At 37.8% G+C, this 22,421-nt stretch overlaps 1 protein-coding gene across 1 annotated transcript in view; it reads right to left on the reverse strand.

Moving 5' to 3' along the window:
• Positions 1 to 408: 408 nt before the first annotated feature.
• The window catches only part of LOC102746294 (formin-2), a 140,041-nt gene continuing 118,028 nt past the window's right edge, over positions 409 to 22,421 (reverse strand). Inside the window, exons 7-8 of the mRNA XM_081824512.1 lie at positions 3,498 to 3,579; positions 409 to 1,942 (exon numbers count right to left, since the gene is read on the reverse strand). Of these exons, the coding sequence (XP_081680638.1) occupies positions 1,916 to 1,942; positions 3,498 to 3,579 (109 nt within the window). The 3' untranslated portion in view covers positions 409 to 1,915. The remainder of the gene's footprint in view (positions 1,943 to 3,497; positions 3,580 to 22,421) is intronic.

Below are 22,421 nucleotides of genomic sequence, written 5' to 3' on the forward strand. Positions count from 1 at the left end.
GCTTCTCCAGTAGTGGAGTGCTTAGTTTTCATTCCTTATTTCCTCTTCTATATACATCCCATCTGCACCATTATTTTCCCTTTGGCCTTATCATCTTCCAATAGCCCTTCACCACTTAATCTGTATCCAGTGAATTTTTGCGTCTAACTTTTAACTTTTGGGAAAAGGATTTCTCAAATATTGATATATTTCTGTTCATAAGTGGGAATTACCTCTTCCTTAAGATTGCCTAAGAAGCATTTCAATTTTTTTTCAAATACTCAACTACTAACAATTGTTAAACTTGAAATAAGAACTTTTTAAAAATCTTCAAACACAGAGTCTAACTTATTTTCCCCCTGTGTTAAATATGATGACTGCATTTTGCAAGTTTCCTTAGGCAATATACACACAATAGGTACAGAACTCTTTTATTATTCATTTTATTTTCATATAAATTAACATCCTAGAAAAATTGAAATAGAAACACTAAATACAGTATTGCACATAGCGATCTTTGTTAAATGCCCTATTATTTCAGTGAAGAATGGTAATATACACACTGGAGGGACTGAAGGAGACAGGAAGACTACAAAACAACAACCAAAATCCACTACTGTTTCTTTGCACTTAAATTACAAACTAAAAGGTAAGAGACCATACTTTACATAAACGCAAATATAGTTATGATTCGGAACATTTTCTTTTTTAAGTTGCTTTCCATGATTGGTTTCCAATAGCAAGAAATATCAACAACCATAACCCCCAACAAATATCATCAAAAGAATTTTTAAAAACCCTACCTATTAGTGTTAGACAAAACCATCACAATGCATCAGGAGATGACTTTAACATCCTCTCACAAAGAGTGGGAGATTTACTTTTTTTACCCCTCAAAGTGAAATAAAAGAAAATCCTTTCCTAAGCTCCTTCAGATAACCAATCATTACATATTCATCTGACAGCTTTTAATCACCTGCTATAACACATAAAGACAATCCCAATCATGTAAAAATACTCAGGCCGGTACGTTTAATTAACAGATGCCAATCCATCCAAAAACTTACTACCCACTCCCCTTTTTTGGCCAACAATTAGTCACGTTTGGCAATTTTATGAGCATCATTTATTTAAATTCCTTCAAAATATTGAGTCATGTTTTCTTTTTGAAGGCCAATGGTAAAGTTATAGAGGCACACCTTTAGTTTATTTTAGCTGAAGATTAGCTTTATGTAGGGTCTCAGAGAACACAGGCTGATAAAAGCCCTCATTAAACTTAAAACTCTGATTCCTGCCTATATTAGATGATTTATAGGAAAGGGTTTACCTTTTGCTATATTTCTTCTATTCATTATCTGACTTGCGTAAAAAATGATAATCTTCTTTCACAAATATATAGTTAGGGAGAGCAACCCAAGAATTGGGAAAGCCTTGATCATGATATATAAATGGTACTTAAATTTTAAAATAGAAAATTTATATGTAGACATGTAACTGATACAAACAATTCACTAGAAATAACATTTTAACCATAAATCTAAATGCAGTGACATGGAGTACTGGTTGTCAGTAGAAAGGAAAGTGTTTTGCTGGGATAAGGAATATTCTCACGAAAGTAAATTTTAGGTTAACATTTAGCATGTTCAGCATTAATGCAAATATTGCCTCTTATACATGCTGTTTTGGTCTATCAATATAATACCATAAACTTTACAAAAAGAAAAGGTGTCAAATTATCCACTGGTCTACTGCTTTTGCATTTTTATGAATGTACAGTAAAATTCAACAATCAGTGAACTGTCTAGAAAACACAAAGATTGTGCAAGAGGTCAAGAGGAAAAATGAACAAAATGATGTAGTTTTCTTCCCATCCTCAGGTCAGCTGAATTTTGTGGAAGTGGTTACAGTGACTCATGTTCATTCTGCTTTTCATTGTTCAGGTTTTCATGCTTATTTTTGCTTTCTGAAAATAAATGCACCAGATAAGAGTTATAGTTAGAAAGAAGAACTTTAAAAAATGTACGGAGTTTAGAATAGCTCAAACAAGATCTTTTCATTTGGATCAAATTCTCTGGGAAAAGGTTAAAGATCCACCAGCCCATAAAGGAAAAAGATATAAGTAAACTGTTTTATCTTTAAGAATTTTCAACAGCCAAGGGGTGCCTGGGTGGCTCAGGGGGTTAAGTAGCTGCCTTCAGCTCAGGTCATGATTCCAGGGTCCTGGAATCGAGCTCCTCTTTGGGCTCCTGCTCAGTGGGGCCTGCTTCTCCCTCTCCCCTCTGCTCATGCTCTCTCTCTCGCTATCTCTCCCTCTCTCAAATAAATAAATAAAATCTTTAAAAAAAAAAAGAATTTTCACCAGCCAAATCACCAAATATTTTTGAGAAAAAAAAAAAAGCTTTAAAATTTTAGCATCTAACCAACATGAAAAAGTGCCAACTCACCTTTCTCATTCTCAATTCTATGCACACATACATAAATATGAAGATTGAATTGGCTGCTTCGTTTCATGGTTAATACGATTTAATTCTCTTCTATGCTTATAATGGCATGATTGAGGTTAATTAATAATTATTCCTCTTCATTCAATGCACCTTTAAGGTTGTACTTTAATCAAAAAGAAAATAAACTAAACCATAATATAATACCTGTCATTAGAGAAGACTAATTTTGATATAGAGAAACTAAAGGGAAAATATCTTTTAAATGAAGATATATTTCCTTTTTCTAAATAGGGTTTAATCAGTTTAATCATATCCCAACCTGGGTTATTTTGATCTTTTCCACTTAGACTACATTAGATTAATCCAATTCAAAATGTTCCTATTTTAAGCCTAACCCAACTTTTCATTTAGAACAGCATCATTTACTTATCCCTGTGGTACCAAGTGATACACCCTCAAAACATTTAAAACAATACTGACAGCATCACAAGGGAAAACTTGTCATTTTTACCAAGCCCTGCCTTCCAGGATGCACAATATGTCATTTTAAAGAAAGAAGTGGGCAAGGAGGAAGCTTAGATTAGCTTGTTAAACTCAGCCTACTGGCTGACAACTGTTAAACAGCCACATACGGGTACACGCCAGGTCTGAGCCCCCCAGTCTGAGCAAAGGACAATACTACACTTGGCATTTCCCATCATGTTTTAGATCCCAATGGTGCTAATCCAATGATAACAGCCACTCGGGGTTCAAATGCAGCCTTGTGCTGGTGATGCTTGTGTAATGGAGAAAGTGAGAAACTGCCCCCCAACTCCTGCCAACACACACATATCTAGGTATATGCATTCCCTTAGTAGATTTTTCTTAATTCTTAAGCTTTGGATGCTAGATCCTGAGATTCTCTTAGCCTTTCGGGCCTGATTAAAGGCATAAAGAAAAGGAGAGAGAGAATCTCTCTCACACTGAAGAGGAAAATAATTAAAATGTTATTATGTGAGTTTGTATATATTGTGAAAACAGTGTTTAAAAGCCAAAGCAAATCACAAGTTAAAAAGAGAAGAGTTAAATACTTACAATTCCAGAGTCATGTCTTGGTTTTATTTTATAAAGTGATTTCCCCTTTTTCTGCCTGCACACCTCTTCGGCTTCTTTTACTCTGGGTGGAGAGAAGACACATGTATTTCAGCAAAGACCTATACGGATCACTGCAATCCACCTTATGATAGGTGAGCAAATATCAACTCATTGAGGATTTGAGTTATTGGAGAAAATAATACCACATACACAGGAACATTATCTGACATTTGATTCAAAAACACTGAATGTTAGAGCTAGAGGCTAATTCATCCAGGGGTTCTCATCTTGGAATCAAAGGATGTCGAATGGAATGATCTACAAACACATTAAAAATGTTATATCTACATTTCATCCTATGTTAAGGGAGTCTTATGTAGAAGAAATTAAGGAAATATCCCTCATTTTCAGGTGAGGGTACTGAGAGTGGTTCCATTACATAAATCTGAAGCATTAAAATACTTAAATAAACAGTATCATACAAAAACTCATATGCTTATTTTAAAATCATCTCAGATTTACTTTCCACGTCACACTCACCAAAAAAGTGAATACTTGGGCAGGGTTTAAAAAACTGAGCTTCATTAAGCAACAGAACCAACCATTTATTGGAAAACAGAAACTAGAATGTGTGCAATAATAATGTTTTGACACTTCTGGGAGTTCTTTTTAAAAACACACCCCAAGGAAAACAGCATTGAATTTACCAGAGGTACAGTTAAGAGAGGATGTTATTTGGAGGTAAGATCTTCACTGAGTTCTGGATCTGCTAGTTGATACTGGGTAATGTCCTGATACCACTGACTATTGTATTCTGTCAAATAGTAAAAGGGCTTAATAATATATAATAGCATTATTATTATTACTAGACAGAATTGTTGCAAAGATCAAAAAAATTTTATTTAAAAAGTTCTTTATGGGGAGCCTGGGTGGCTCAGTTGGTTGAGCAACTGCCTTCGGCTCAGGTCATGATCCCAGGGTCCTGAGATTGAGCCCCGCATCGGGTTTCCTGCTCCCTGGGGAGCCTGCTTCTCCCTCTCCCTCTGCCTGCCGCTCCCCCTGCTTGTGCCCTCTCTTTCTCTGTCAAATAAATAAATAAAATCTTTAAAATAAAAAAAATTAAAAAATAAAGTTCTTTATAAATTGTAAAATGCTATAAAAAGTATATGCGATTGGGGTGCCTGGGTGGCTCAATCGTTAAGCGTCTGCCTTCGGCTCAGGTCATGGTCCCAGGGTCCTGGGATCGAGCCCCACATCGGGCTCCCTGCTCCATGGGAAGCCTGTTCTCCCTCTCCCACTCCCCCTGCTTGTGTTCTCTCTCTTGCTGTGTCTCTCTCTGTCAAATAAATAAATAAAAAAATCTTAAAAAAAAAAAAAAGTATATGCGATTGCGTTAATTAAACAACTGGTAAGAAATCTGTAAAGTAGGATTATACTAATAAAAAGGGGTCCCATAAAAAAGGAAAATAACCTATTAGGTTAATTTATTTATTATTATGATTTCCCTTGGGAATTAAAAATGGAGTATTCCTGGAGAAACTAAAAAAGCTGTGACTTATCTTAATAAAAGACTTTTTATGCAGATCTTGAAGTTTATTTCCTGAAAGAAATGAATTATAAATATGTTTCTTGAGCGCTGTGGTAAAAGATCTGATGGCAGGATTCCTCTGCCGTACAACTGAACGAACACTGGTTTTAAACAGTGGAATGAAGGAAATGATCCCACACAGCAGCTACAGGACTGGTATTAAGAGTTTACGTTAAAGCGTGACACATGAAAGTAATTCCTTTTGGACGTAAAATGCCTGCTGAGTTGATATTGTTATTAATTCCAGAAAATGATGACAATTCAGAAGACACTCCATTGTTACTACTTTTATTACTTTCTACCCAAGTCATAAATTGCCTTTAATCCTTCCTCCAAATATTTGAAGACAAAAGCATTTCCTTTATAACAAACAAAGGATTGCAGAGTTCCCATCTTGCCTCTGAAAGAGCTACCAGTAAATTTAAGTTGAAATATTTGGACAGGGAATTAAAAAACTTTTTTTTTTTTTTTTTGTTTAGCACTTAGCCAAAATCCAGTAGATCCCCTCTTAACTTTACTTGGAACTCTTTAAAGTATTTTGTAACATTAAAAAAAAAAAAAAGTGTACTTCACAAGTATTTAGATCACCAAAGCATCTTAATTTTCTCACTATCATATTTATTTTATTTTTAAAACACATTTTTCTAAGGATCACAGGAAGACAAATCTAATTCAAACATATTTAATTTTACACAAAAACAAATTCAACCGTTCCTTGTAGCAGAGATAACAAAAACTAAAGAGAACATGCGTCAAGGAAACCTCACAAGATCTAGCTCATCCCTTCATTTGACAATCATTTATGGGGCAGTAACTCCAGGCCAGGCACTGGGCTCAGCTCAATTTTATAAGGACAATTAAGTTCAATGTCTAATAGGAGAGCTACACACATAAGCAAGTACAAATGTGCCTAAAGCACCACCACCTAGGTTTGTAGAGGTCCAGCCATGTCCCAAGAGGGTAGGGGTTGTGGAAATCTTTCTGGAGCAGGTTGACAGCGGAGCCTTGCTTCAAAGAGAAATCTTAACTGCTCGTACATTTCTTGGAAGGGGAAATGGGGTGGAGGATGAAAGAAGAATACATACAGAAGAACATGTGCGAAGGCCAAGTGAGACAAGGATACCCCAGTGAGCTTCGAGAACATACACCCCGCTCCCCTGTGCTGCCATAGGATCTCCACAACCCCAGAGGCCGGGGTTGGGGCTGGCTGTCTATGCTCCGGTTTCTGATGCACATGGCTGGGGTGAGTCAGTCACTGCATCCTAGGCACCTCAAGACCAGGCACAAATAAATGAGGTGGGGAGCTGAGAAACTAAGCACCAGGACCTCAAGTAGTTGTTCTTTGGATTTAGAAGCACAAGCATGGAGCATATGTTAAAATACAGTTTTCCGGACCTATTTTACTCTGTGGCAGTCACCAGTGGGGGGTGGGGTAGAGAAAGGGGTGTGCTTCTAAGCAGCACCAGAGAACGGGAGGAAGACGGCCTCTGGGCCACACTACTCACCCTGGCATGGAGGGACTCCCCTGAAGCCTGGACTGGGCAGCCACACTGAGCCCCCGAACACCGTGCTTTCCCACCCCCTCTCTTCCCAGGGCACACCGGGTCCCAGCCCACACCCCGAGAACTTGCTCACTTCAGCGCTTTGTGAGTAGTGCCCCTCCTAAGCTTCCCAGCAAATGTGGCGTCTTCCAAATGCCAATTTTATTTCAACAAAACTCTGACAACAAGAAATTTTTTCCACACTTTAGGCAGGAAAAAAGAATGTGTCCCCGGAGGTGAGATACACTGCCAGAGTTGGCAGAAATAAGGAGCATAAGGAAGGAGAAGCCGGGAAGAAGAGGGCTGAGGCAGCAGTCCATATGAGAGGTTCCTGCTCGCTCTCCATCTGGGCGAGTGTGGCGGGCCCATCAGCTGCTCGGCCAAGTTTGGCCTATTGAGTAACTCCTTGTACATGGTCCATGCTCTTTCCCTCCCGCCTCACCCCTCATTCAATCATGCCGAAAATTTCTTAGGCTGAGTAGGAAAAGATGTATATCTCGCAACAAGACAGGCTTTAAGTGAAAAAGCATGGTGGTGATAACATTTCAGACAATAAATAAAAATGACCACTATGTCCTGTTTGGAAAGGAAGTGGGGAGTCAAAAGAGGGATGATATTTCCTTTATAGAGAAAGGGGAGAGAGGAAGCCAAGGCTAGGTGGAAGAAGACAGTCATTGGCTTCCAAGTATTGCCTGCACTTGAGTTTAAACTCCGAGTAGGGTGAGGGCTGTGGATGGTGTGTAGACAAAGCTCTAATGCTTGAGTCACGAAGACATGTTCTTTTGAATCTGGCTCTCTTCGCAACAAAGGGGACTGCCAGGGCATCTGTTAATCAAGATTTCACCCTACCAGAGAACTAAAAAGGCAAGTAAAAAATTTCAGATGACATCTTTGATAGCCTTATTTAACAGCTGCACCTTCCAATTAGAAATCTAGATTACAGAAAGAAAATTTGAGCAAAACCAAATCATACGATAATGAAAACTCTTCACTCATCACCTTTAGTGATCTTGGAAAAACAACAGAGAAAAGCAGAGACTGGAAAACAGGAAATATAGCATTACTTTTTAGACAGAAGAGAAGGATACCGAGTGGTATATAATGGCTATAAAATTTGATGTTTATGTTAATATTTTGCTATAATAGCTTTTATTGCCTATAGAAGTTCAGAAACAAAACTATGCCAAATAAATATCAAAACTATGTACTTATTCCTTAAATGGAGGACCAAAAGTAATCAGAATATGAGGCATTCTTTATTTTTTAAGGGGGAATTTAATTATAGGAAATAACCAGGAGACATATATGGAATCAGGTTTGGCAAACAGAGTAGGTGACCAATTTGAACAAAACAATTTTTGTCATAAGCAAAGTTTGGTTCGGGCAATGATCGGGAAGAGTGGTGTGAATCAGTGTGTGATTCCCAGGAAACAGAAACTTGATCCCGTCAAGGACCAACTCTATATAACCAATTTTGAATGAAGTCTCTCTGAAAAATATCAAACTTTTCTCTTAAATGGAACGATTTAACTTTTACCTGATGGCCCATGTTTTCACCATTGCAATGTGCTGATACAGGGCTATCCTCAAGGCCTCCTAAGATAGATACCTATGTGGTGGCTCGCCCATGTATGGATCTAACACTCACACTTTACTTTCCTTTGAGTCCACTTGTTCAGGTTTCTGTTTCTTGCCAAAACGGCAGGTTGTGATTACATCTTGCTGGCGCCAGCATGCCTGCCTTGAGTAAAGACTCTATCTTCTTCCAATAATTTCTATCTTCTCTAGAGGGGAAACCCAGATAACCAAGCTAATTTAAATAGGCTTCAAATTAGAGCTCTAAGACTGAGTTCAATCTGGCTGAACGAATAGAGTTCCTGGACCTGGAGGCAGGTGCCACAGGGCTTCTCCCTCATGAGCCCCATGCCTCCCACATACTTCTGGGGTCCCAGCTGTGTCTGGAAGGCTGGGGAGGCCCAAAGTCTGACTTACAGATAGGCAGAGCTTTACCGCTCTAAATGTCTACGAGTAGAAGGTTCTAAGACACTATACTGCTCGTCATATTGCACCACCCAACTCCACAAAGATGGAAAGTGATGCTGGAATGAATGTAAAACCTGAAATTCAAGCTTATCAAGGTAAAGAAGTGTGACACCCTTAATTGGTAATGACAGATTTTGTGATGCTTCAGAGAACCATTGACAGGATAAGAAGGCAAGTATTTTGTGAAGAATAGGACTCTGAGATGATCGCTCAGTTGAAACGGTTTTCTCGGTCCAGGGCAAAGTGACCAGAGAAAAACAAAACATCTTTAAGCATTAAAGCTTATATTTAAATTTACTTTAAAAAATTTTTTTATATTAAATTTATTTTCTAAAAAATAAAGCTGTACATGTAACCTGAAAAAGAAAATAAATGGATCTTAATACATCTATAGGATTTTTTATTCCTTATATACAAATATCCCAAGTTGTAAAAACTTCATTTGGTTTTAAGGAGTTATGAATTTAGAAGTTGTGAAGCATAGAAAACTTGAGCCCAGGAGAATGAAAATGTTTTTAAGGTCTATATTAGAGACAAGACAGAGGTAGGTGGTAGAATGAAAGAATACTTCTTATCACAGAATTTGCTAAAACTAATTTGCATTCCAATTATTATTTTTATTTTGGTATTTTTCAAAAAAAATTGAAAACTCTCTCAAATTTTGTCCTTAATATAACTGGGCACATTTAACCTAAGGGTTATTCTAAACAAAGAGAGTGGTTTCTTATTTCTCTCCTAATAAAGATGTATTTTTCTCTGCACTGTCCCCCGCATCCCCAGACCCATTTATTGTCAGGCAAACATATACAAAAAGTTCAGCATGATTAAGTTTAAAGACAGTTTGTGAGATGAATAAGGGAGATACACTCTGGCACAGAAACAGAGAAAAGAAACCAGACATCCCTGAGGCCTGCAGGCAGAATAATTTTTATCTACCTTCTAGAGCAAAAGCCAGGCTGGCCACAATCTTATCAAGAAAACAGATATGCCCTCATCATTCAATGGAAGGAGAAAGGGAGTCACTTTTCTGCCACTAAACATTAATAATTTGGTCTGAATAAGAATCTGTGGCAGACAGATTCATTTCCTGCTGGCTCCAACGAGGCTTGCTGGGAGTAGCTTGATTCCTCGCTGGAGTCTCCAGCCTGTGAGAGAAGTAAGTGCAGCCCGGCGCGGGCATGTCACAGGCTGGAGGTCCTGATACACAGAATAATAAGCTAACAGTAGACATAATTATCATTATTACCCGTTCACAATGTACTGCACTGAAATACAACACCATCATGTCTGCCAACAAATTTACAACTTTTTTAAGAGAAAGGTAAAAAAAAAGACACACATATATACACACAGAGAAGGGGGACAGTGGGAGACTGTAGACAAAGGCTGGTTAGGCATGCCAGCTTTAAAGTTGTGGGTCTCCCTCTCCAGGTCAAGCTAGAAGTAGGTGTTAGATGCCTTCTGGAATTAAAGGTGATCTGAGGGAGGTTACTCCTGGCTCTGTCTTTCTCTCCTTTATAACCTCCATGATTTAAAATACATACACAAAAAATACCACAAAACCCCTGACAATATAATGGGAAAAATCAACCAAAAATGTCACTTATCATTACCCTCAAGTAAAAAGAATTTCAGTTTTGTCAGGCCCATGTGAATTTCTGAATTTCATCACTGACAATCTCCGACTTTTCAGAGAGAACACTGCATTTGTTACCTCGAATGGTTATGGAGAACAATTAGAATGAACACAAAAGTGCCCTTGACTCAAGGAAACCAAGCTTTAAGAATACCTTTCAGTTTCTTGGATGCAACAGGAGCATGGCTCAGTGCGAGCTGAAGGACGTGCTCAGTGTGAGCTGAAGGACATGCACAGTGCAGAGGGGATGGCATGGAGGCCTCACACATCACACTGCACTCACGTCACGGTAACACGTGGTGTGTGCTGGCCTCTTCTATCAATGACTGTAGCTGAATTTTGAGAAATATTCATAGTCTAAAATCTAGGATTCCATGACAGATACGTATGTTCTATGTTTGTGTTCTAAAAACTGCAAATATATGTTAAACATAAAGCCAATAAGCAGAAAGAATGTACATCAGTGTTTCCTAGAGGGTATAGGTGGGTGAAGAGATGAATCGTTTATTCAGAAGAAAACACATTCAACCAATCAAACTGATCCCTACAGTCTGAATCTCTTCGGTGGCTGTCTGAGATTCTATAAATGTAGAACACTACAATTCATGGATGAGCTACCTCAGAAAAAAACTTTTCCTACAGTGTTGGAATGATTATAGATAACAAAAGATGGGTATGGATGTATGTCACTATGCTCTCATTTCAAAGCAAACACGCCCTCCCCCCAACACACACAAATCATCATTCACATCCGCCCCTCTGTGGAATAAAAGTTGTTAATCCTTTCCTAACTGGCAAACCCACCAGCACTTTCTAGTTTTTACCCTCCACCACAGTAATCAGTCTGAAGTGGTTAACTAGTCCCTAATTTTTAAATTCTCTTATCTGTTGGTCCTCGGAGAATTTCTGAGTTTTCCAACTATTTTTCAGAACAAGCTTCCTCGATCTCTTTTGCTGCTAAACTTCTCCCCCATACCCAAGGTCTAATCTTGACTCTGTAGTATCTATAGGCAATCTCTACTTTATAATTCCAGCTACAATGGAGACTTTCAGATCCACGTCTCTAGTTCTGATCTTTCCCCTGAGCTTCAGATCCCAGTGGACATTTTTCTTTCCTCCCCCACGTGGGCCTTGGTTAAGAATATAACTATCCGTAACCATTCAGCCTCTAAAACCTTTCTCTCCCTCCTCACCAGTCCTCCATATATATGCAAATGGTTAACAAGTTCTGTTATCAATGATTCCTTAGTAATGATTTTTAATCATTACTAAATGATTAAATTCCCAACCTAAATTCCACTGTCCCTGATTGTTTTTCAAAGCTTCTCCTTATGTCATCTAGACCACTGCCACACCCCACAGAATGGCCTCCACACTGGTCTAATCCATCCTTCACAAGTATCCAAAACATGGGAATCATCGGAGCCACTTATTCATGGGATTCAAGGCCATTTACAACTAACCTAACTAATTTCTCCTTAGTTTCTACAATGTTCCTTGAGCTCTAACCATGCAGAACCACTCTCTACCCCATGGGAGGTCTTTGCTAAATCTGTTCCTCTGGGTCTATCCATTTTTTCTCTTCCTTCCATGGCTCCTTCAAATTAAGCTCAAAAATAGCTATCCTATAGAAATAGCTTTCCTATAGAAAGTGTATCTGACCCTCTAGGAAGGCTTATTTTAAAGACTTAAGGCTATTCATGTATCTGTCTTTTGCCTTGTTGAATTGTAAATTCCTTGAGATTAGGGGACCATGTACATTCATTTTTACATTCCCAGGGATAATAATAAAGCTGACACAGGTAAGTATTTACTAGATGTTTGAAAAATAACTAAATGGAAAAAAAATAACAATGAATGAGTGATGAACAGGGAAATTAAAGATAAACTAAAAAATTCACAGGGATAAATTTTGAGAAATAACTAGGACTTCGATTTAAATCTTTTGTTTTTGTCTCCTTCTTCCAGTAAACTCTTCAGCAATGAGTCTGGATGTTCAATTCACACTTTGAGTAAACTATGCAGGGTTCTATCTGACCTGACCTTTGAGTTTACTGATTTACTATTGTAATTCCATCCATAAATAACAATGTAGTTGAATGAATATACATAAAATTTATGAAATAGTTTAGTGTATCATATTCACTTTCTCCCATCTTAAAGAAAAACTAAATTTTTATATGAATTGAATTATTATATGAATACATTATATGAATCATTAGGAGCCTGTAAGGATTCCACATGAAATCATGTCACTAACTCTTATTAGCTCCTAGGTTAGTAGAAAAGATAAATGACATAGATGTGATAAATCTTCTTTTCAACAAAGCATTTAAAGAAATCTCTAATGGGATGTCTGCAGACTAGAAAGAGAAATGATGAATTTAAAATGGTCAAGTATACTACAAAAAGATAACAGGGTGTCATTACATATGGTTACATTTCTGTTTTAAAAAGCATCCCACTGAAGAGGATCAAGCACAATTAAGTGGTAAAATTTATATAGAGACTGTTTTAATCTGAGAATGGAGAAAACTGTCCTAGCAATCACAGATGTCCAAAAAATGACAGAGAATCTTTATTTGAAGAAAGTGAACATTTACAGTAAGACAATGGTGTATCAGACACAGTGAGTGACTGCTTCATGTTCACCACCTCATCCAACTATCTGGCAACAAAGCATGAGAGATGCCATCATGCTCTTCTGAAAAGGAGCAGCCTGGACTCTGAGAGGTTCTTGAGGTCATACGATAACGGAATGAATAATCTGGTCAACTTCAGAGTCTGCTCTCTTTCCCCATCAATCCCACTAGAAAGGGTACAAAATCATGGGCTTAATGTCTACCTATTAGTACTGTAAAAATGGTATTCCTATAATGGGAAGTAAATTGGGATAGATGATCTTCATTTACTTCCCAAGTTCAGTATCTCTTTCCTTTTAGAGAGCTTCCACAGAATGAGCATCTTAAAAGACACTATGAAGTAAGCTCCTTAAAGGCAGAGAATGGAATGTCCTTCTTCTCCATATCCCATGCCCAGCACAGCACCTGGCTCATCACAGTAGCTCTAACACACTTACTAAGGACTTGTTATGTGCCAGGCACTGGGCTAAAAGGGTTTTACGGATGTTATCTCCTTTAAATCTTGTAAAATAACCCCATGGAGTAGCTACTATCGTTACCCAACTTCTACAATGAGGAAACTGAAACCTAAAATGGTCAAATTACTTGCTCGGGGTCATACACCAATTCGTGGCAGATCTGTGGTTCAAATCCAGTCAAACAGAAAAATCAACTTCCACAGTTCTGGTTTTAACCACTGAACTACATTGCGCCTTTCACTACAGAAATACATGGGAAAGATGAAATATACAACCATTGATATCTTCTATTTATTTCCATGTATATATTTATCATATATTTATATATTTCCATGCACTATATTAATTTATATTTATTATTTATTTAGAAGCATTTGATTATTAAAGACTGAATCTTATTTTCTTATTTTTTATTTTTTAAGATTTTATTTATTTATTTGACAGAGAGAGACACGGCGAGAGAGGGAACACAAGCAGGGGGAGAGGGAGAGGGAGAAGCAGGCTCCCTCCATCCCAGTACCCTGGGATCATGACCTGAGCTGAAGGCAGACGCTTAATGACTGAGCAACCCAGGCGCCCAAGACTGCATCTTTTAAAACCCTGAACATATAAAGTGTGGCAGTTTAAAATGATTTTTGAGAAGAGAAACTACTTAGAAAAAATGGGCACATGTGTTTTATTAGATACTAGGGAGAAGTACTATAATTGCACAAAATTTGAACTTTATTCAAGGAAAAGAAGGAATGGAAACACAACAGGCTATAGTGTTCATCTCTGAAAAAGGAAAGCATGTAAGACTGTCTGGAGAAAACAAAGCTACCACCACATTTTCTTGAATCTAATTTCTAGGAGAAATTTTTGATGTGGTTTTCTGAATAAGGCATGTGAATTGCAATCAGTACAAATCTAAAAATACAGAAGAAAGAGAAACTTTTCCAATGGCTTTTTTTTTTTTTACACAAATCCTCAATATAAATTTTAAACTATAATTCAGTGAAGGCATTTTGAAGACAGGGAAGTCAACACACTCTTCAAGTATGTCCTGGTGCTTGTTGGTGATCTAATCTGATACAGACATAAAAGTGAAAAATCCAGGACAGTCAGCATATTTCCTTAATTGTAGCACATTGCAATGCTCTGAACTGAATAGGAGTAGATGACAAGTGCTGGATATGCGGACATTCTACCCTGCTGAAGAAGGAAAATACAGTTGCTTCATGGAATCAACAACAAGGTTCACATTCCAACTGTGTAAATAAAGAACTTGAACTAAACCCTGTCAAACCAAGAGTATCCTCTTTTCACGTTCTTCTACAAGGAATTTAACATGGCATGAGAAAAAGCTGAGAAATCTGGAAGGTACTATTTAGAACTTTTTAAAATGTTTAGACAATAAGCTTTTAATAGTCATTGAAAATAGGAATATTTGCATTCATATACATGCTAGGATTTTTAATCTCCTGATCACATATTTTTCACCACTAATTTAAAATCTCTGATTTATAAAAGAAAAAGAGGTTTGTTTTTCTCATGGATCTTGTAGTAGAGACTATTTTAATTCTATATTAGATGTGGATTTACATGGAATTTACAAAAGTAGCTCAGCTGATATGCCCTTTATATAAGTCCCATAAGAGTGACCATGTTCTTTCTGTACAAATTGAAGGTTTTTAGATTTCCTTAATAAAATGGTAATGTGACAATCCCTGGTTCTACAAATTTATGGTAACAAATAAAACAAATTTCTGTCATACATGATGGCCAAAACTATTACAAAATCACATGTGACAGCAAAATTAATCTTTTATTACAGGAGAATAATGTTTACTACATTTGACATTTTTCATGCAAACATCGTTTTACTACTTCCACATGCTAAGATATTTTCTTAATGTCAGTGATTTTTTTTGCATATGGTTCAGAAACATTTTTGACTATAGCTAGTGAGATATAAACTTAAGCTGTTGGTATATATACCATGACTTTTGTTTTGACACTTCTCTAGCAAAAGATGACATGTATGAATACCTTGGATCCTATTTTTTAAAGACTTTTTTTTTGTTGTTGTTGTTGCAGGGAGGAATTCAAGGGCTATTAGACATGGAAATTAGTTTATAGAAAGTTTATCACATTTCCTCCCTGTAAAACTCATAAAAGAGTACAAGAAAGCTATTTATATCATGATGCTTTAGAATTATGCAAGAGGAAGTACAGCTTAATTAAGGGGAAGATGTGGGAGATACAAGGCAGGAATGGGATCAAGGAAACACACATATTAAGGGAGAACAAGAACAAGGGTCATGATATTTACTCTCCTGGATTATTCCTATCTGGCTAAAAATATGCTGTTTATCCCATCATCATCAAAAAACAAAAAAACCCTAATTCACCTTCCTCTCCAGCTGGACCTTCTTTTCTCTTTGACCCTTTCTATGCACAAACTCCTGTGGTCACTGTCTCCATTTTTCTGCTCCCATCAGACATCTGTACCCAGCCACTGGACAGAGACAGCTCTCGTGGATGCCATCAATTCCCTCCCCTTCCAATTCCAAGGTCAGTTCTTGGTTCTCACCTCCCTCATGTGAACACCAGCAGCATTTCACATGGTTCTTCCTTTAAGCTCTCCTTCTTGAAGCCCCTCCTGCACCCTGCCTGCCAGGCATACCCCTCTCCACACCCACTTTCCACTTTTCTCTCCTTGCTCACTCTGTTCCAGCAACTTCGGCCTCCTCCCTACACATGCTCCTTCCTCACGCTTTGTACTTGCCTTCCCCCCCTGTCTGAAATGTTCTGTCTCCAGGTATCCACTGGTTTACTCCCTCACTTTCCTCAAGTCTCTATAGTCAGACCATCACCTCCTACAACTCACTTTTCCCTTCACCCTACTTTACTTTTTGTCAGAGCCTCTATCAGTCCTGGTGTTTATTAATTTAGATTCAGAAGATCAGGATTTGGTTTGGTTTACAACTCCAGTGTCTGGCATATAGTAGCCACTTAATAAATACTTGTTGAATGACTTCAGTAACACACACGGACAAGTCAAAAGTTCACAGAGAAGAATGCAGAAATGGTGTTCAGAGTTGGAAGAAAGTAGAAGAAGGCACCACAGGGGACAATTATAAAGGACAGTTAAAAGTTGCAATAAAAGCATTCTTGACTTCTCATCCCCCTCATATTTCCCAGGATTTATCTCAGGATCTCCATTCCTTAGAGAATCTACCTTAGGTTGGAGAACACAGATTTTTAAATAGTCCAGCTAGGAAATTTCTCCTAGAGCAAGAAAGGTGAAGGGTATGGCCTTGCTGATACTGGGAGTGTTAAGAAGTGTGATTGGTTGTGTGGATCATGGTGGCAGTAAGGACACAGCTGTAATAAGAGACGATGTGGCCCAGGCTGGGCAAGAAGCTCTATGGATGAATGGATGAATGAATCGGAAAAATCCAAAGAGATTCTAGAACAATTAAAAGAACAAGGAATGTTATATCAGGGTGATGGAGAACTTGAGAGTCTCTTCATAGCTAACCTTAAATATGTGAAGACCCATTACATGGACAAGGGATTGGATTTATTTGTGTGGTTCTAGAAGGAGTAGAATCAGGACCGGTGAGTACAGTGTTCAGTCAGCCAGATATCTGTTTATTCTGTGACCCTTTACCCCAAGCCCCTGGGGCCAGATGGATTACAGAATTCAGAACCCTTCTAATTTCAGACAGAAAGATGGTACATAACACTACCAAATGGGTCTGACATAGCATGGAGTAATCAAACATGTTAACATTTCTGCAGTAAACATATGAACATTCATACTAAGTGGGATGAATAAAGACTACATAAACAGTCTCATGTAAGTTGAGTTTGCCACAAACTTATAAAAAATTGTTTGGTTTCAGAGGTGTTTTGGACCTCCAAATTGTAGACAAGGGATTATGGCTCTGGACTATTAAACTACAAATAAAACTGTATCTGTTATAATACTTGTTCCCAGCATTTGTGAACTCTATTATCCTTGTTAGGGAATTTGTTAAACCCTCAGGTGGAAAATAGGAAATGGCCACTGACAATTAAGAATTTGGATGTGAACACTTAATTCTTGATTTTTCTTTAATCAGCATTACTAAGAAATTTGTTTTTAGTAACTAGTCGTGAATGGTAAAATATATATTTTATGGGAGTCAGCACAACTTTTCTCTTTTTTACTATGATCCACCAGCTTTCTGATGGTCATGTTCTTGCCTCTCTTAAGCTAAGAGGTCGTGCATGGTCTTTGACTCTCACATGAATCTTCGGGACACAGTAATAGACCATAACTAGTGGTAAAGTATGCTGTGAGTTCTTTTTCTTTATTAACAATAGATGAAGTAGAGAGCTTTAAAAAATAGGAGCCAATTTAAGCTTTCTTCATAAAAACATCATCTTCACTTACTTGGATTTGTATTTTTTTCCTGAGTGCTTTTATGTGTGACTTCCAGTAACTCCCCATCCAACCATCTGCCTGTCTGCCCATCCATCTGTTCAGCCACCCAGCCATTTATCCATGATATTAAAACAAAACAATTGCCCTTCTACCTTTTTCTCTAATTAGTCCATCAACATTACCTAGCTTCAAGTTCATGCTCTAGTACTCTGTGCAATGATTCTTTTATTTCGCCTTTGTAAAATGAAAACATTAAAAAAATAATCAGAGCTATAAGAAATAAACCCATGTACAAACTCAATACAGAATTGAGTGCTTCTGCCCTAAAAACAGCACATGAATTTAAGAATACATCAATATCTACATCTAGACTAACTTTTAAAATGAAAGCTTTTAAGTTATCTGTGAGCATCTGAAATTCTCTCAACTGCTGAAATATACTTTTTTAAACTATTCTTCATCTTATTTACCTCCCCCATATGTTTGGAAAACCTTAATGTGGCCAAATGGAATTTTATCAAACCTTCCAAAAATGTTCACCCCTAGGCCAAAGGAATTTGAACCAAAGAGCTTAATTTTTAAAAATAATTGTATCTCAGAAAGTTAAGAAAGACTATGAATATGCTTTTATTCTGATGTTTTATCCTTGCAAAATATATATTACCTAAATGTATAATGATAATTAGAATAGACTGCTACTCCTTCCCTTTTCCTCACCCAACAAATTTTCGAGGCTGATCTCCACACATTGTATAACAAATTAAAGTTTAGAGGACTAAGGATTCTCACAGGCAAACTTCTACTTCTGGCTACTTTAAATTCTAAATGAAGGTCTCTGATTTGGATACCAATTCTGATCCATGGGTTTTTCCCATACCACCAAAATATTTATTCAGTTCTAACCTAGAGATAGCATCAGATCCCACAGATTAAGGGCTCAGCCCCACAAGACTGCCCCCCCCCTTCAGATGCCAATGGCAAGTCCAGGTTGTCACTGTGCTTCTGACCCACAGTCTAGAGATGAAAGGTTAGAACAACCCCCTCCTTGGGTTCAACTAGTTGGCTAGAAGAGCTCATAAAACTCAGAGAAACATTTTACTTACTAGATCACCAGTTTATTTTAAAAGGTTTTAACTCAGGAAAGCCCAGTGGAAGAGAAGCATAGAGTAAGGTGTGTGGATCCTTTTGGGATTTTATGGAGGCTTTATTACATAGGCATGATTAATTAAATCATTGGCCTTTGGTGATTGATTCAGTTCCTCTTCCCTCTCCAGAGGTTAGGGGATAGGACAGAAAGTTCCAACCCTCTAATTACAGGCTTGGTTCCCTGGTCATCCTTAGCGACCTAAGGGCTTTCTAAAAGTCACCCCATAACACAACAGAAGACATCTTTATAACTCTCATCACTTAGGAAATCCCAAAGGTTTTAGGAGCTCAGTGTCAGAAACTTAGCTGAAGATCAAATAAATATTTCTTATTATAAACCACAATATTACAATGCCTAAAAGACATGAGTATTCAATATATTCTTTTAAAACAGAGTGAATGTCTATATAATCTGGCATAATTTTGAGTTTTATCATTTTTCAAAGTGATGGTAAATGCGGCCCACCTGAGATGCCCATATTATGAAACAATAGAGAAATATTAATAAGGCTTAAATATATGGTAAAAAGTACTAATTCATTAATATGACTATAGATTATTCTGTTTATTAAAAAAATAAAATAGCTGGGGGCACCTGGGTGGCTCAGTCAGTTAGGCATCCAACTCTTGGTTTTCAGCTCGGGTCATGAGATAGAGCCCGGGGTCAGGCTCTGCACTTAGCAGGGAGTCTGCTTCTCTCCCTCTGCCCCTCCCCGACATGTTTGCCCTCTTTCTCTCTCCCATAGATAGATAGATAGATAGATATCTAAGATAAGTGAATCTTTAAAAAATTTTTTAAAGATATTTTTAAAAATATAAAAAATAAAAAAGCCACACTTACGTCTTATTATTGGGTTCTTCTACACATGACTACGGCACAAGATCACCCTGATGGAATACTAAGTTAAGAACACTTCTACTGCCCCAGTTCTCCTAATGTGGTGGAGATGAGGGTCAGTTATCTTTGGGTTAATGGAAGTTGGGGGATCAGGCCCTCTCTAATGTGACTGCCACCTTTCCCTCCAGGGCATTCTCCCATCACCTCATCTCCCATCTCCTCTCCAGAAGCACCCCAAGGCAGAACAACATTGGGAAGCCCAGGAAGAGATGGTAGTGACCTCCTGACTGTGTCCACTCTGCTTGCAATGAAACAGCTATGGCCTCCACCAACACACTCTGAATTCTGTCCTCATTGAGACTGCTACTTTCTGAAAATTACGATTTCCTTATAAAAAGCCAGCAAGCTTGAATCTGCCTAAGTCTCCAAAGGACAGGGTAGGCCTACTTCCTGACTGATACTCTGATTCTCCTCTGAGCCTGAGTTTTCACTTTGCCAAGTGCAACCATCAGCTAATTCTACACAATGCAATGGGGGGGGGGGGCGGCGGTGCAGCTCATGGTAGGAGAGGACAGTGTGCCCTTTCTGTAAATGCAGAAGTGGCATGACCCTCATTCTGTAAGGCACAGCTATCCAAACAGGACTTTATATAGCTCAGCATCAAGTTTTAAATCTTTCAAAGAAGGAATCTGTAAGGACACATACCAGCCTTTCTCCAGAGAGAGATCGATGAGCTGTGGAGGCATGTTGGGCAGGAACACTTTCTTTCATCTAGATATAGAGTGTGACACATGGGTGCCAGTCTAAAGGTTATTCCTAAAGGAAGGGGCAACCTTGATAATCAACTGGAGGTGGAACATGGCCAGGACTGCGTGGGAGAGGATGGAGACAAAGCCGATGGATTATTTAGAGAATGTTTAACATTATTCAACAAGATAAAATGACAGATGAAGTTGATTAAATAAAGTTTTCAAACTTAGAAAGACAACCAAGGCATCAAGGATCCTAAGTATTTTATTATAGTTCTTACTCAGGAGACAAAAGCAAAATAAATCCAAATGGAATGAAATAAAATAATAAAATAAAATAAAATAAATGCTCATAGGTTTCACGTAACACAACATTCAAAAGGAGTGAGCGGACAAACCTCCGTGTAGCTATATATTGATAATATTATAATTAGAAAACCTAAATTGCAAAAATTTTACCATTTTAGGAAATACATGATGCAATTTTCATTTTTTTGGTTCTGCAATTATTATTAGCCTTAAAAATTGCAAAATCATAGCTCCTAAAACTCTAAGAGCATTAGAATTTGAATTGGATATGAAATTATAATATGCATAAAATATTATGTATATATAATAACTTAAATGATGATGATGATGACACTGATTTGAAGGTTCTTTTGAGGAGGAACAAATTGTAAACAATAACTTTCTATATAAACCAAAGAACCCAAGCTTATGTGGTATCGATTTGCCATGATGGTTGTTCAACTGATAGACACTTGAATTGATTGGAAATGCCAATCTCCAAGACCACATTGTTAGTTCTTTGGTATCAACATAGTTAGTCTTCACTGAGTGCCCACTGGCTAGGGTGCACCACATAAAGGGTCTGTTCCTATTACTGTCTGTCTCAAAAAAGTGTCTTCTTTCCACGGGCTCAAAATTCTACTCATGACCTAGCAGCTGCCCGTTGGCTGAAACTGCTAAGCCCAACTGTTTATGACAAGCAGAAGCAAAAACCCTGAGCAGCACGTTGGCCAGAAGGCCTGTGGAGTGGGGTCCTGAATGAGCACCCAAAAAGGCCAGGGAAAGGCTGGAGACATTACGGTGAGAAGATGAAGGGTTAACTAGACAGAAGTGAAAGATTTGAGGCTTTATCCCATAGCAAACGCAGACAAATTTCTTTCCCTTTTATTTTAACAGTTTATTAGATCCACTATTATCATTTCTTCATCAGAAATACAGGTTAAAAAAACTGACAATCTCCTCCTATGGAGATAAGATTTGAAAAAAAATGTTTATTTGCAATAGATGAATAATTTCAAAATACATACACACATATCTATTATGTTGTGTGTATTTTTAACATGACTTGTGATTTCCTGAAATGGGTTTACACAGAGAAAGCACTGGCTAATTTCATCACTATAGAGTCAAAGCTATTATAAATTACTAATCATCTAAATTGACAGGGACTTTTTAAAAAAATTTTATTATGTTATATTAATCACCATTCATTACATCATTAGTTTTTGATGTAGTGTTCCATGATTCATTGTTTGCGTATAACACCCAGTGCTCCATTCAATACATACCCTCTTTAATACCCATCACCAGGCTAACCCATCCCCCCACCCCCCTCCCCTCTAGAACCCTCAGTTTGTTTCTCAGAGTCCACAGTTTCTCATGGTTTGTCTCCCCCTCCGATTCCCCCCCTTCATTTTACCCTTCCTACTATCTTCTTCTTTATTTTAACTTACAGTGTAAGGTCTGTGACTCAACAGTCTAACACAATTCACAGCGCTCACCATAGCACATACCCTCCCCAATGTCTATCACCCAGCCACCCCATCCCTCCCACCCCCCACCCCTCCAGCAACCCTCAGT

The sequence above is a fragment of the Leptonychotes weddellii genome, chromosome 6 (assembly GCF_054177405.1).
Source record: "Leptonychotes weddellii isolate Sample4059 chromosome 6, ASM5417740v2, whole genome shotgun sequence".
In the NCBI taxonomy this organism is placed as follows: Eukaryota; Metazoa; Chordata; class Mammalia; order Carnivora; family Phocidae; genus Leptonychotes; species Leptonychotes weddellii.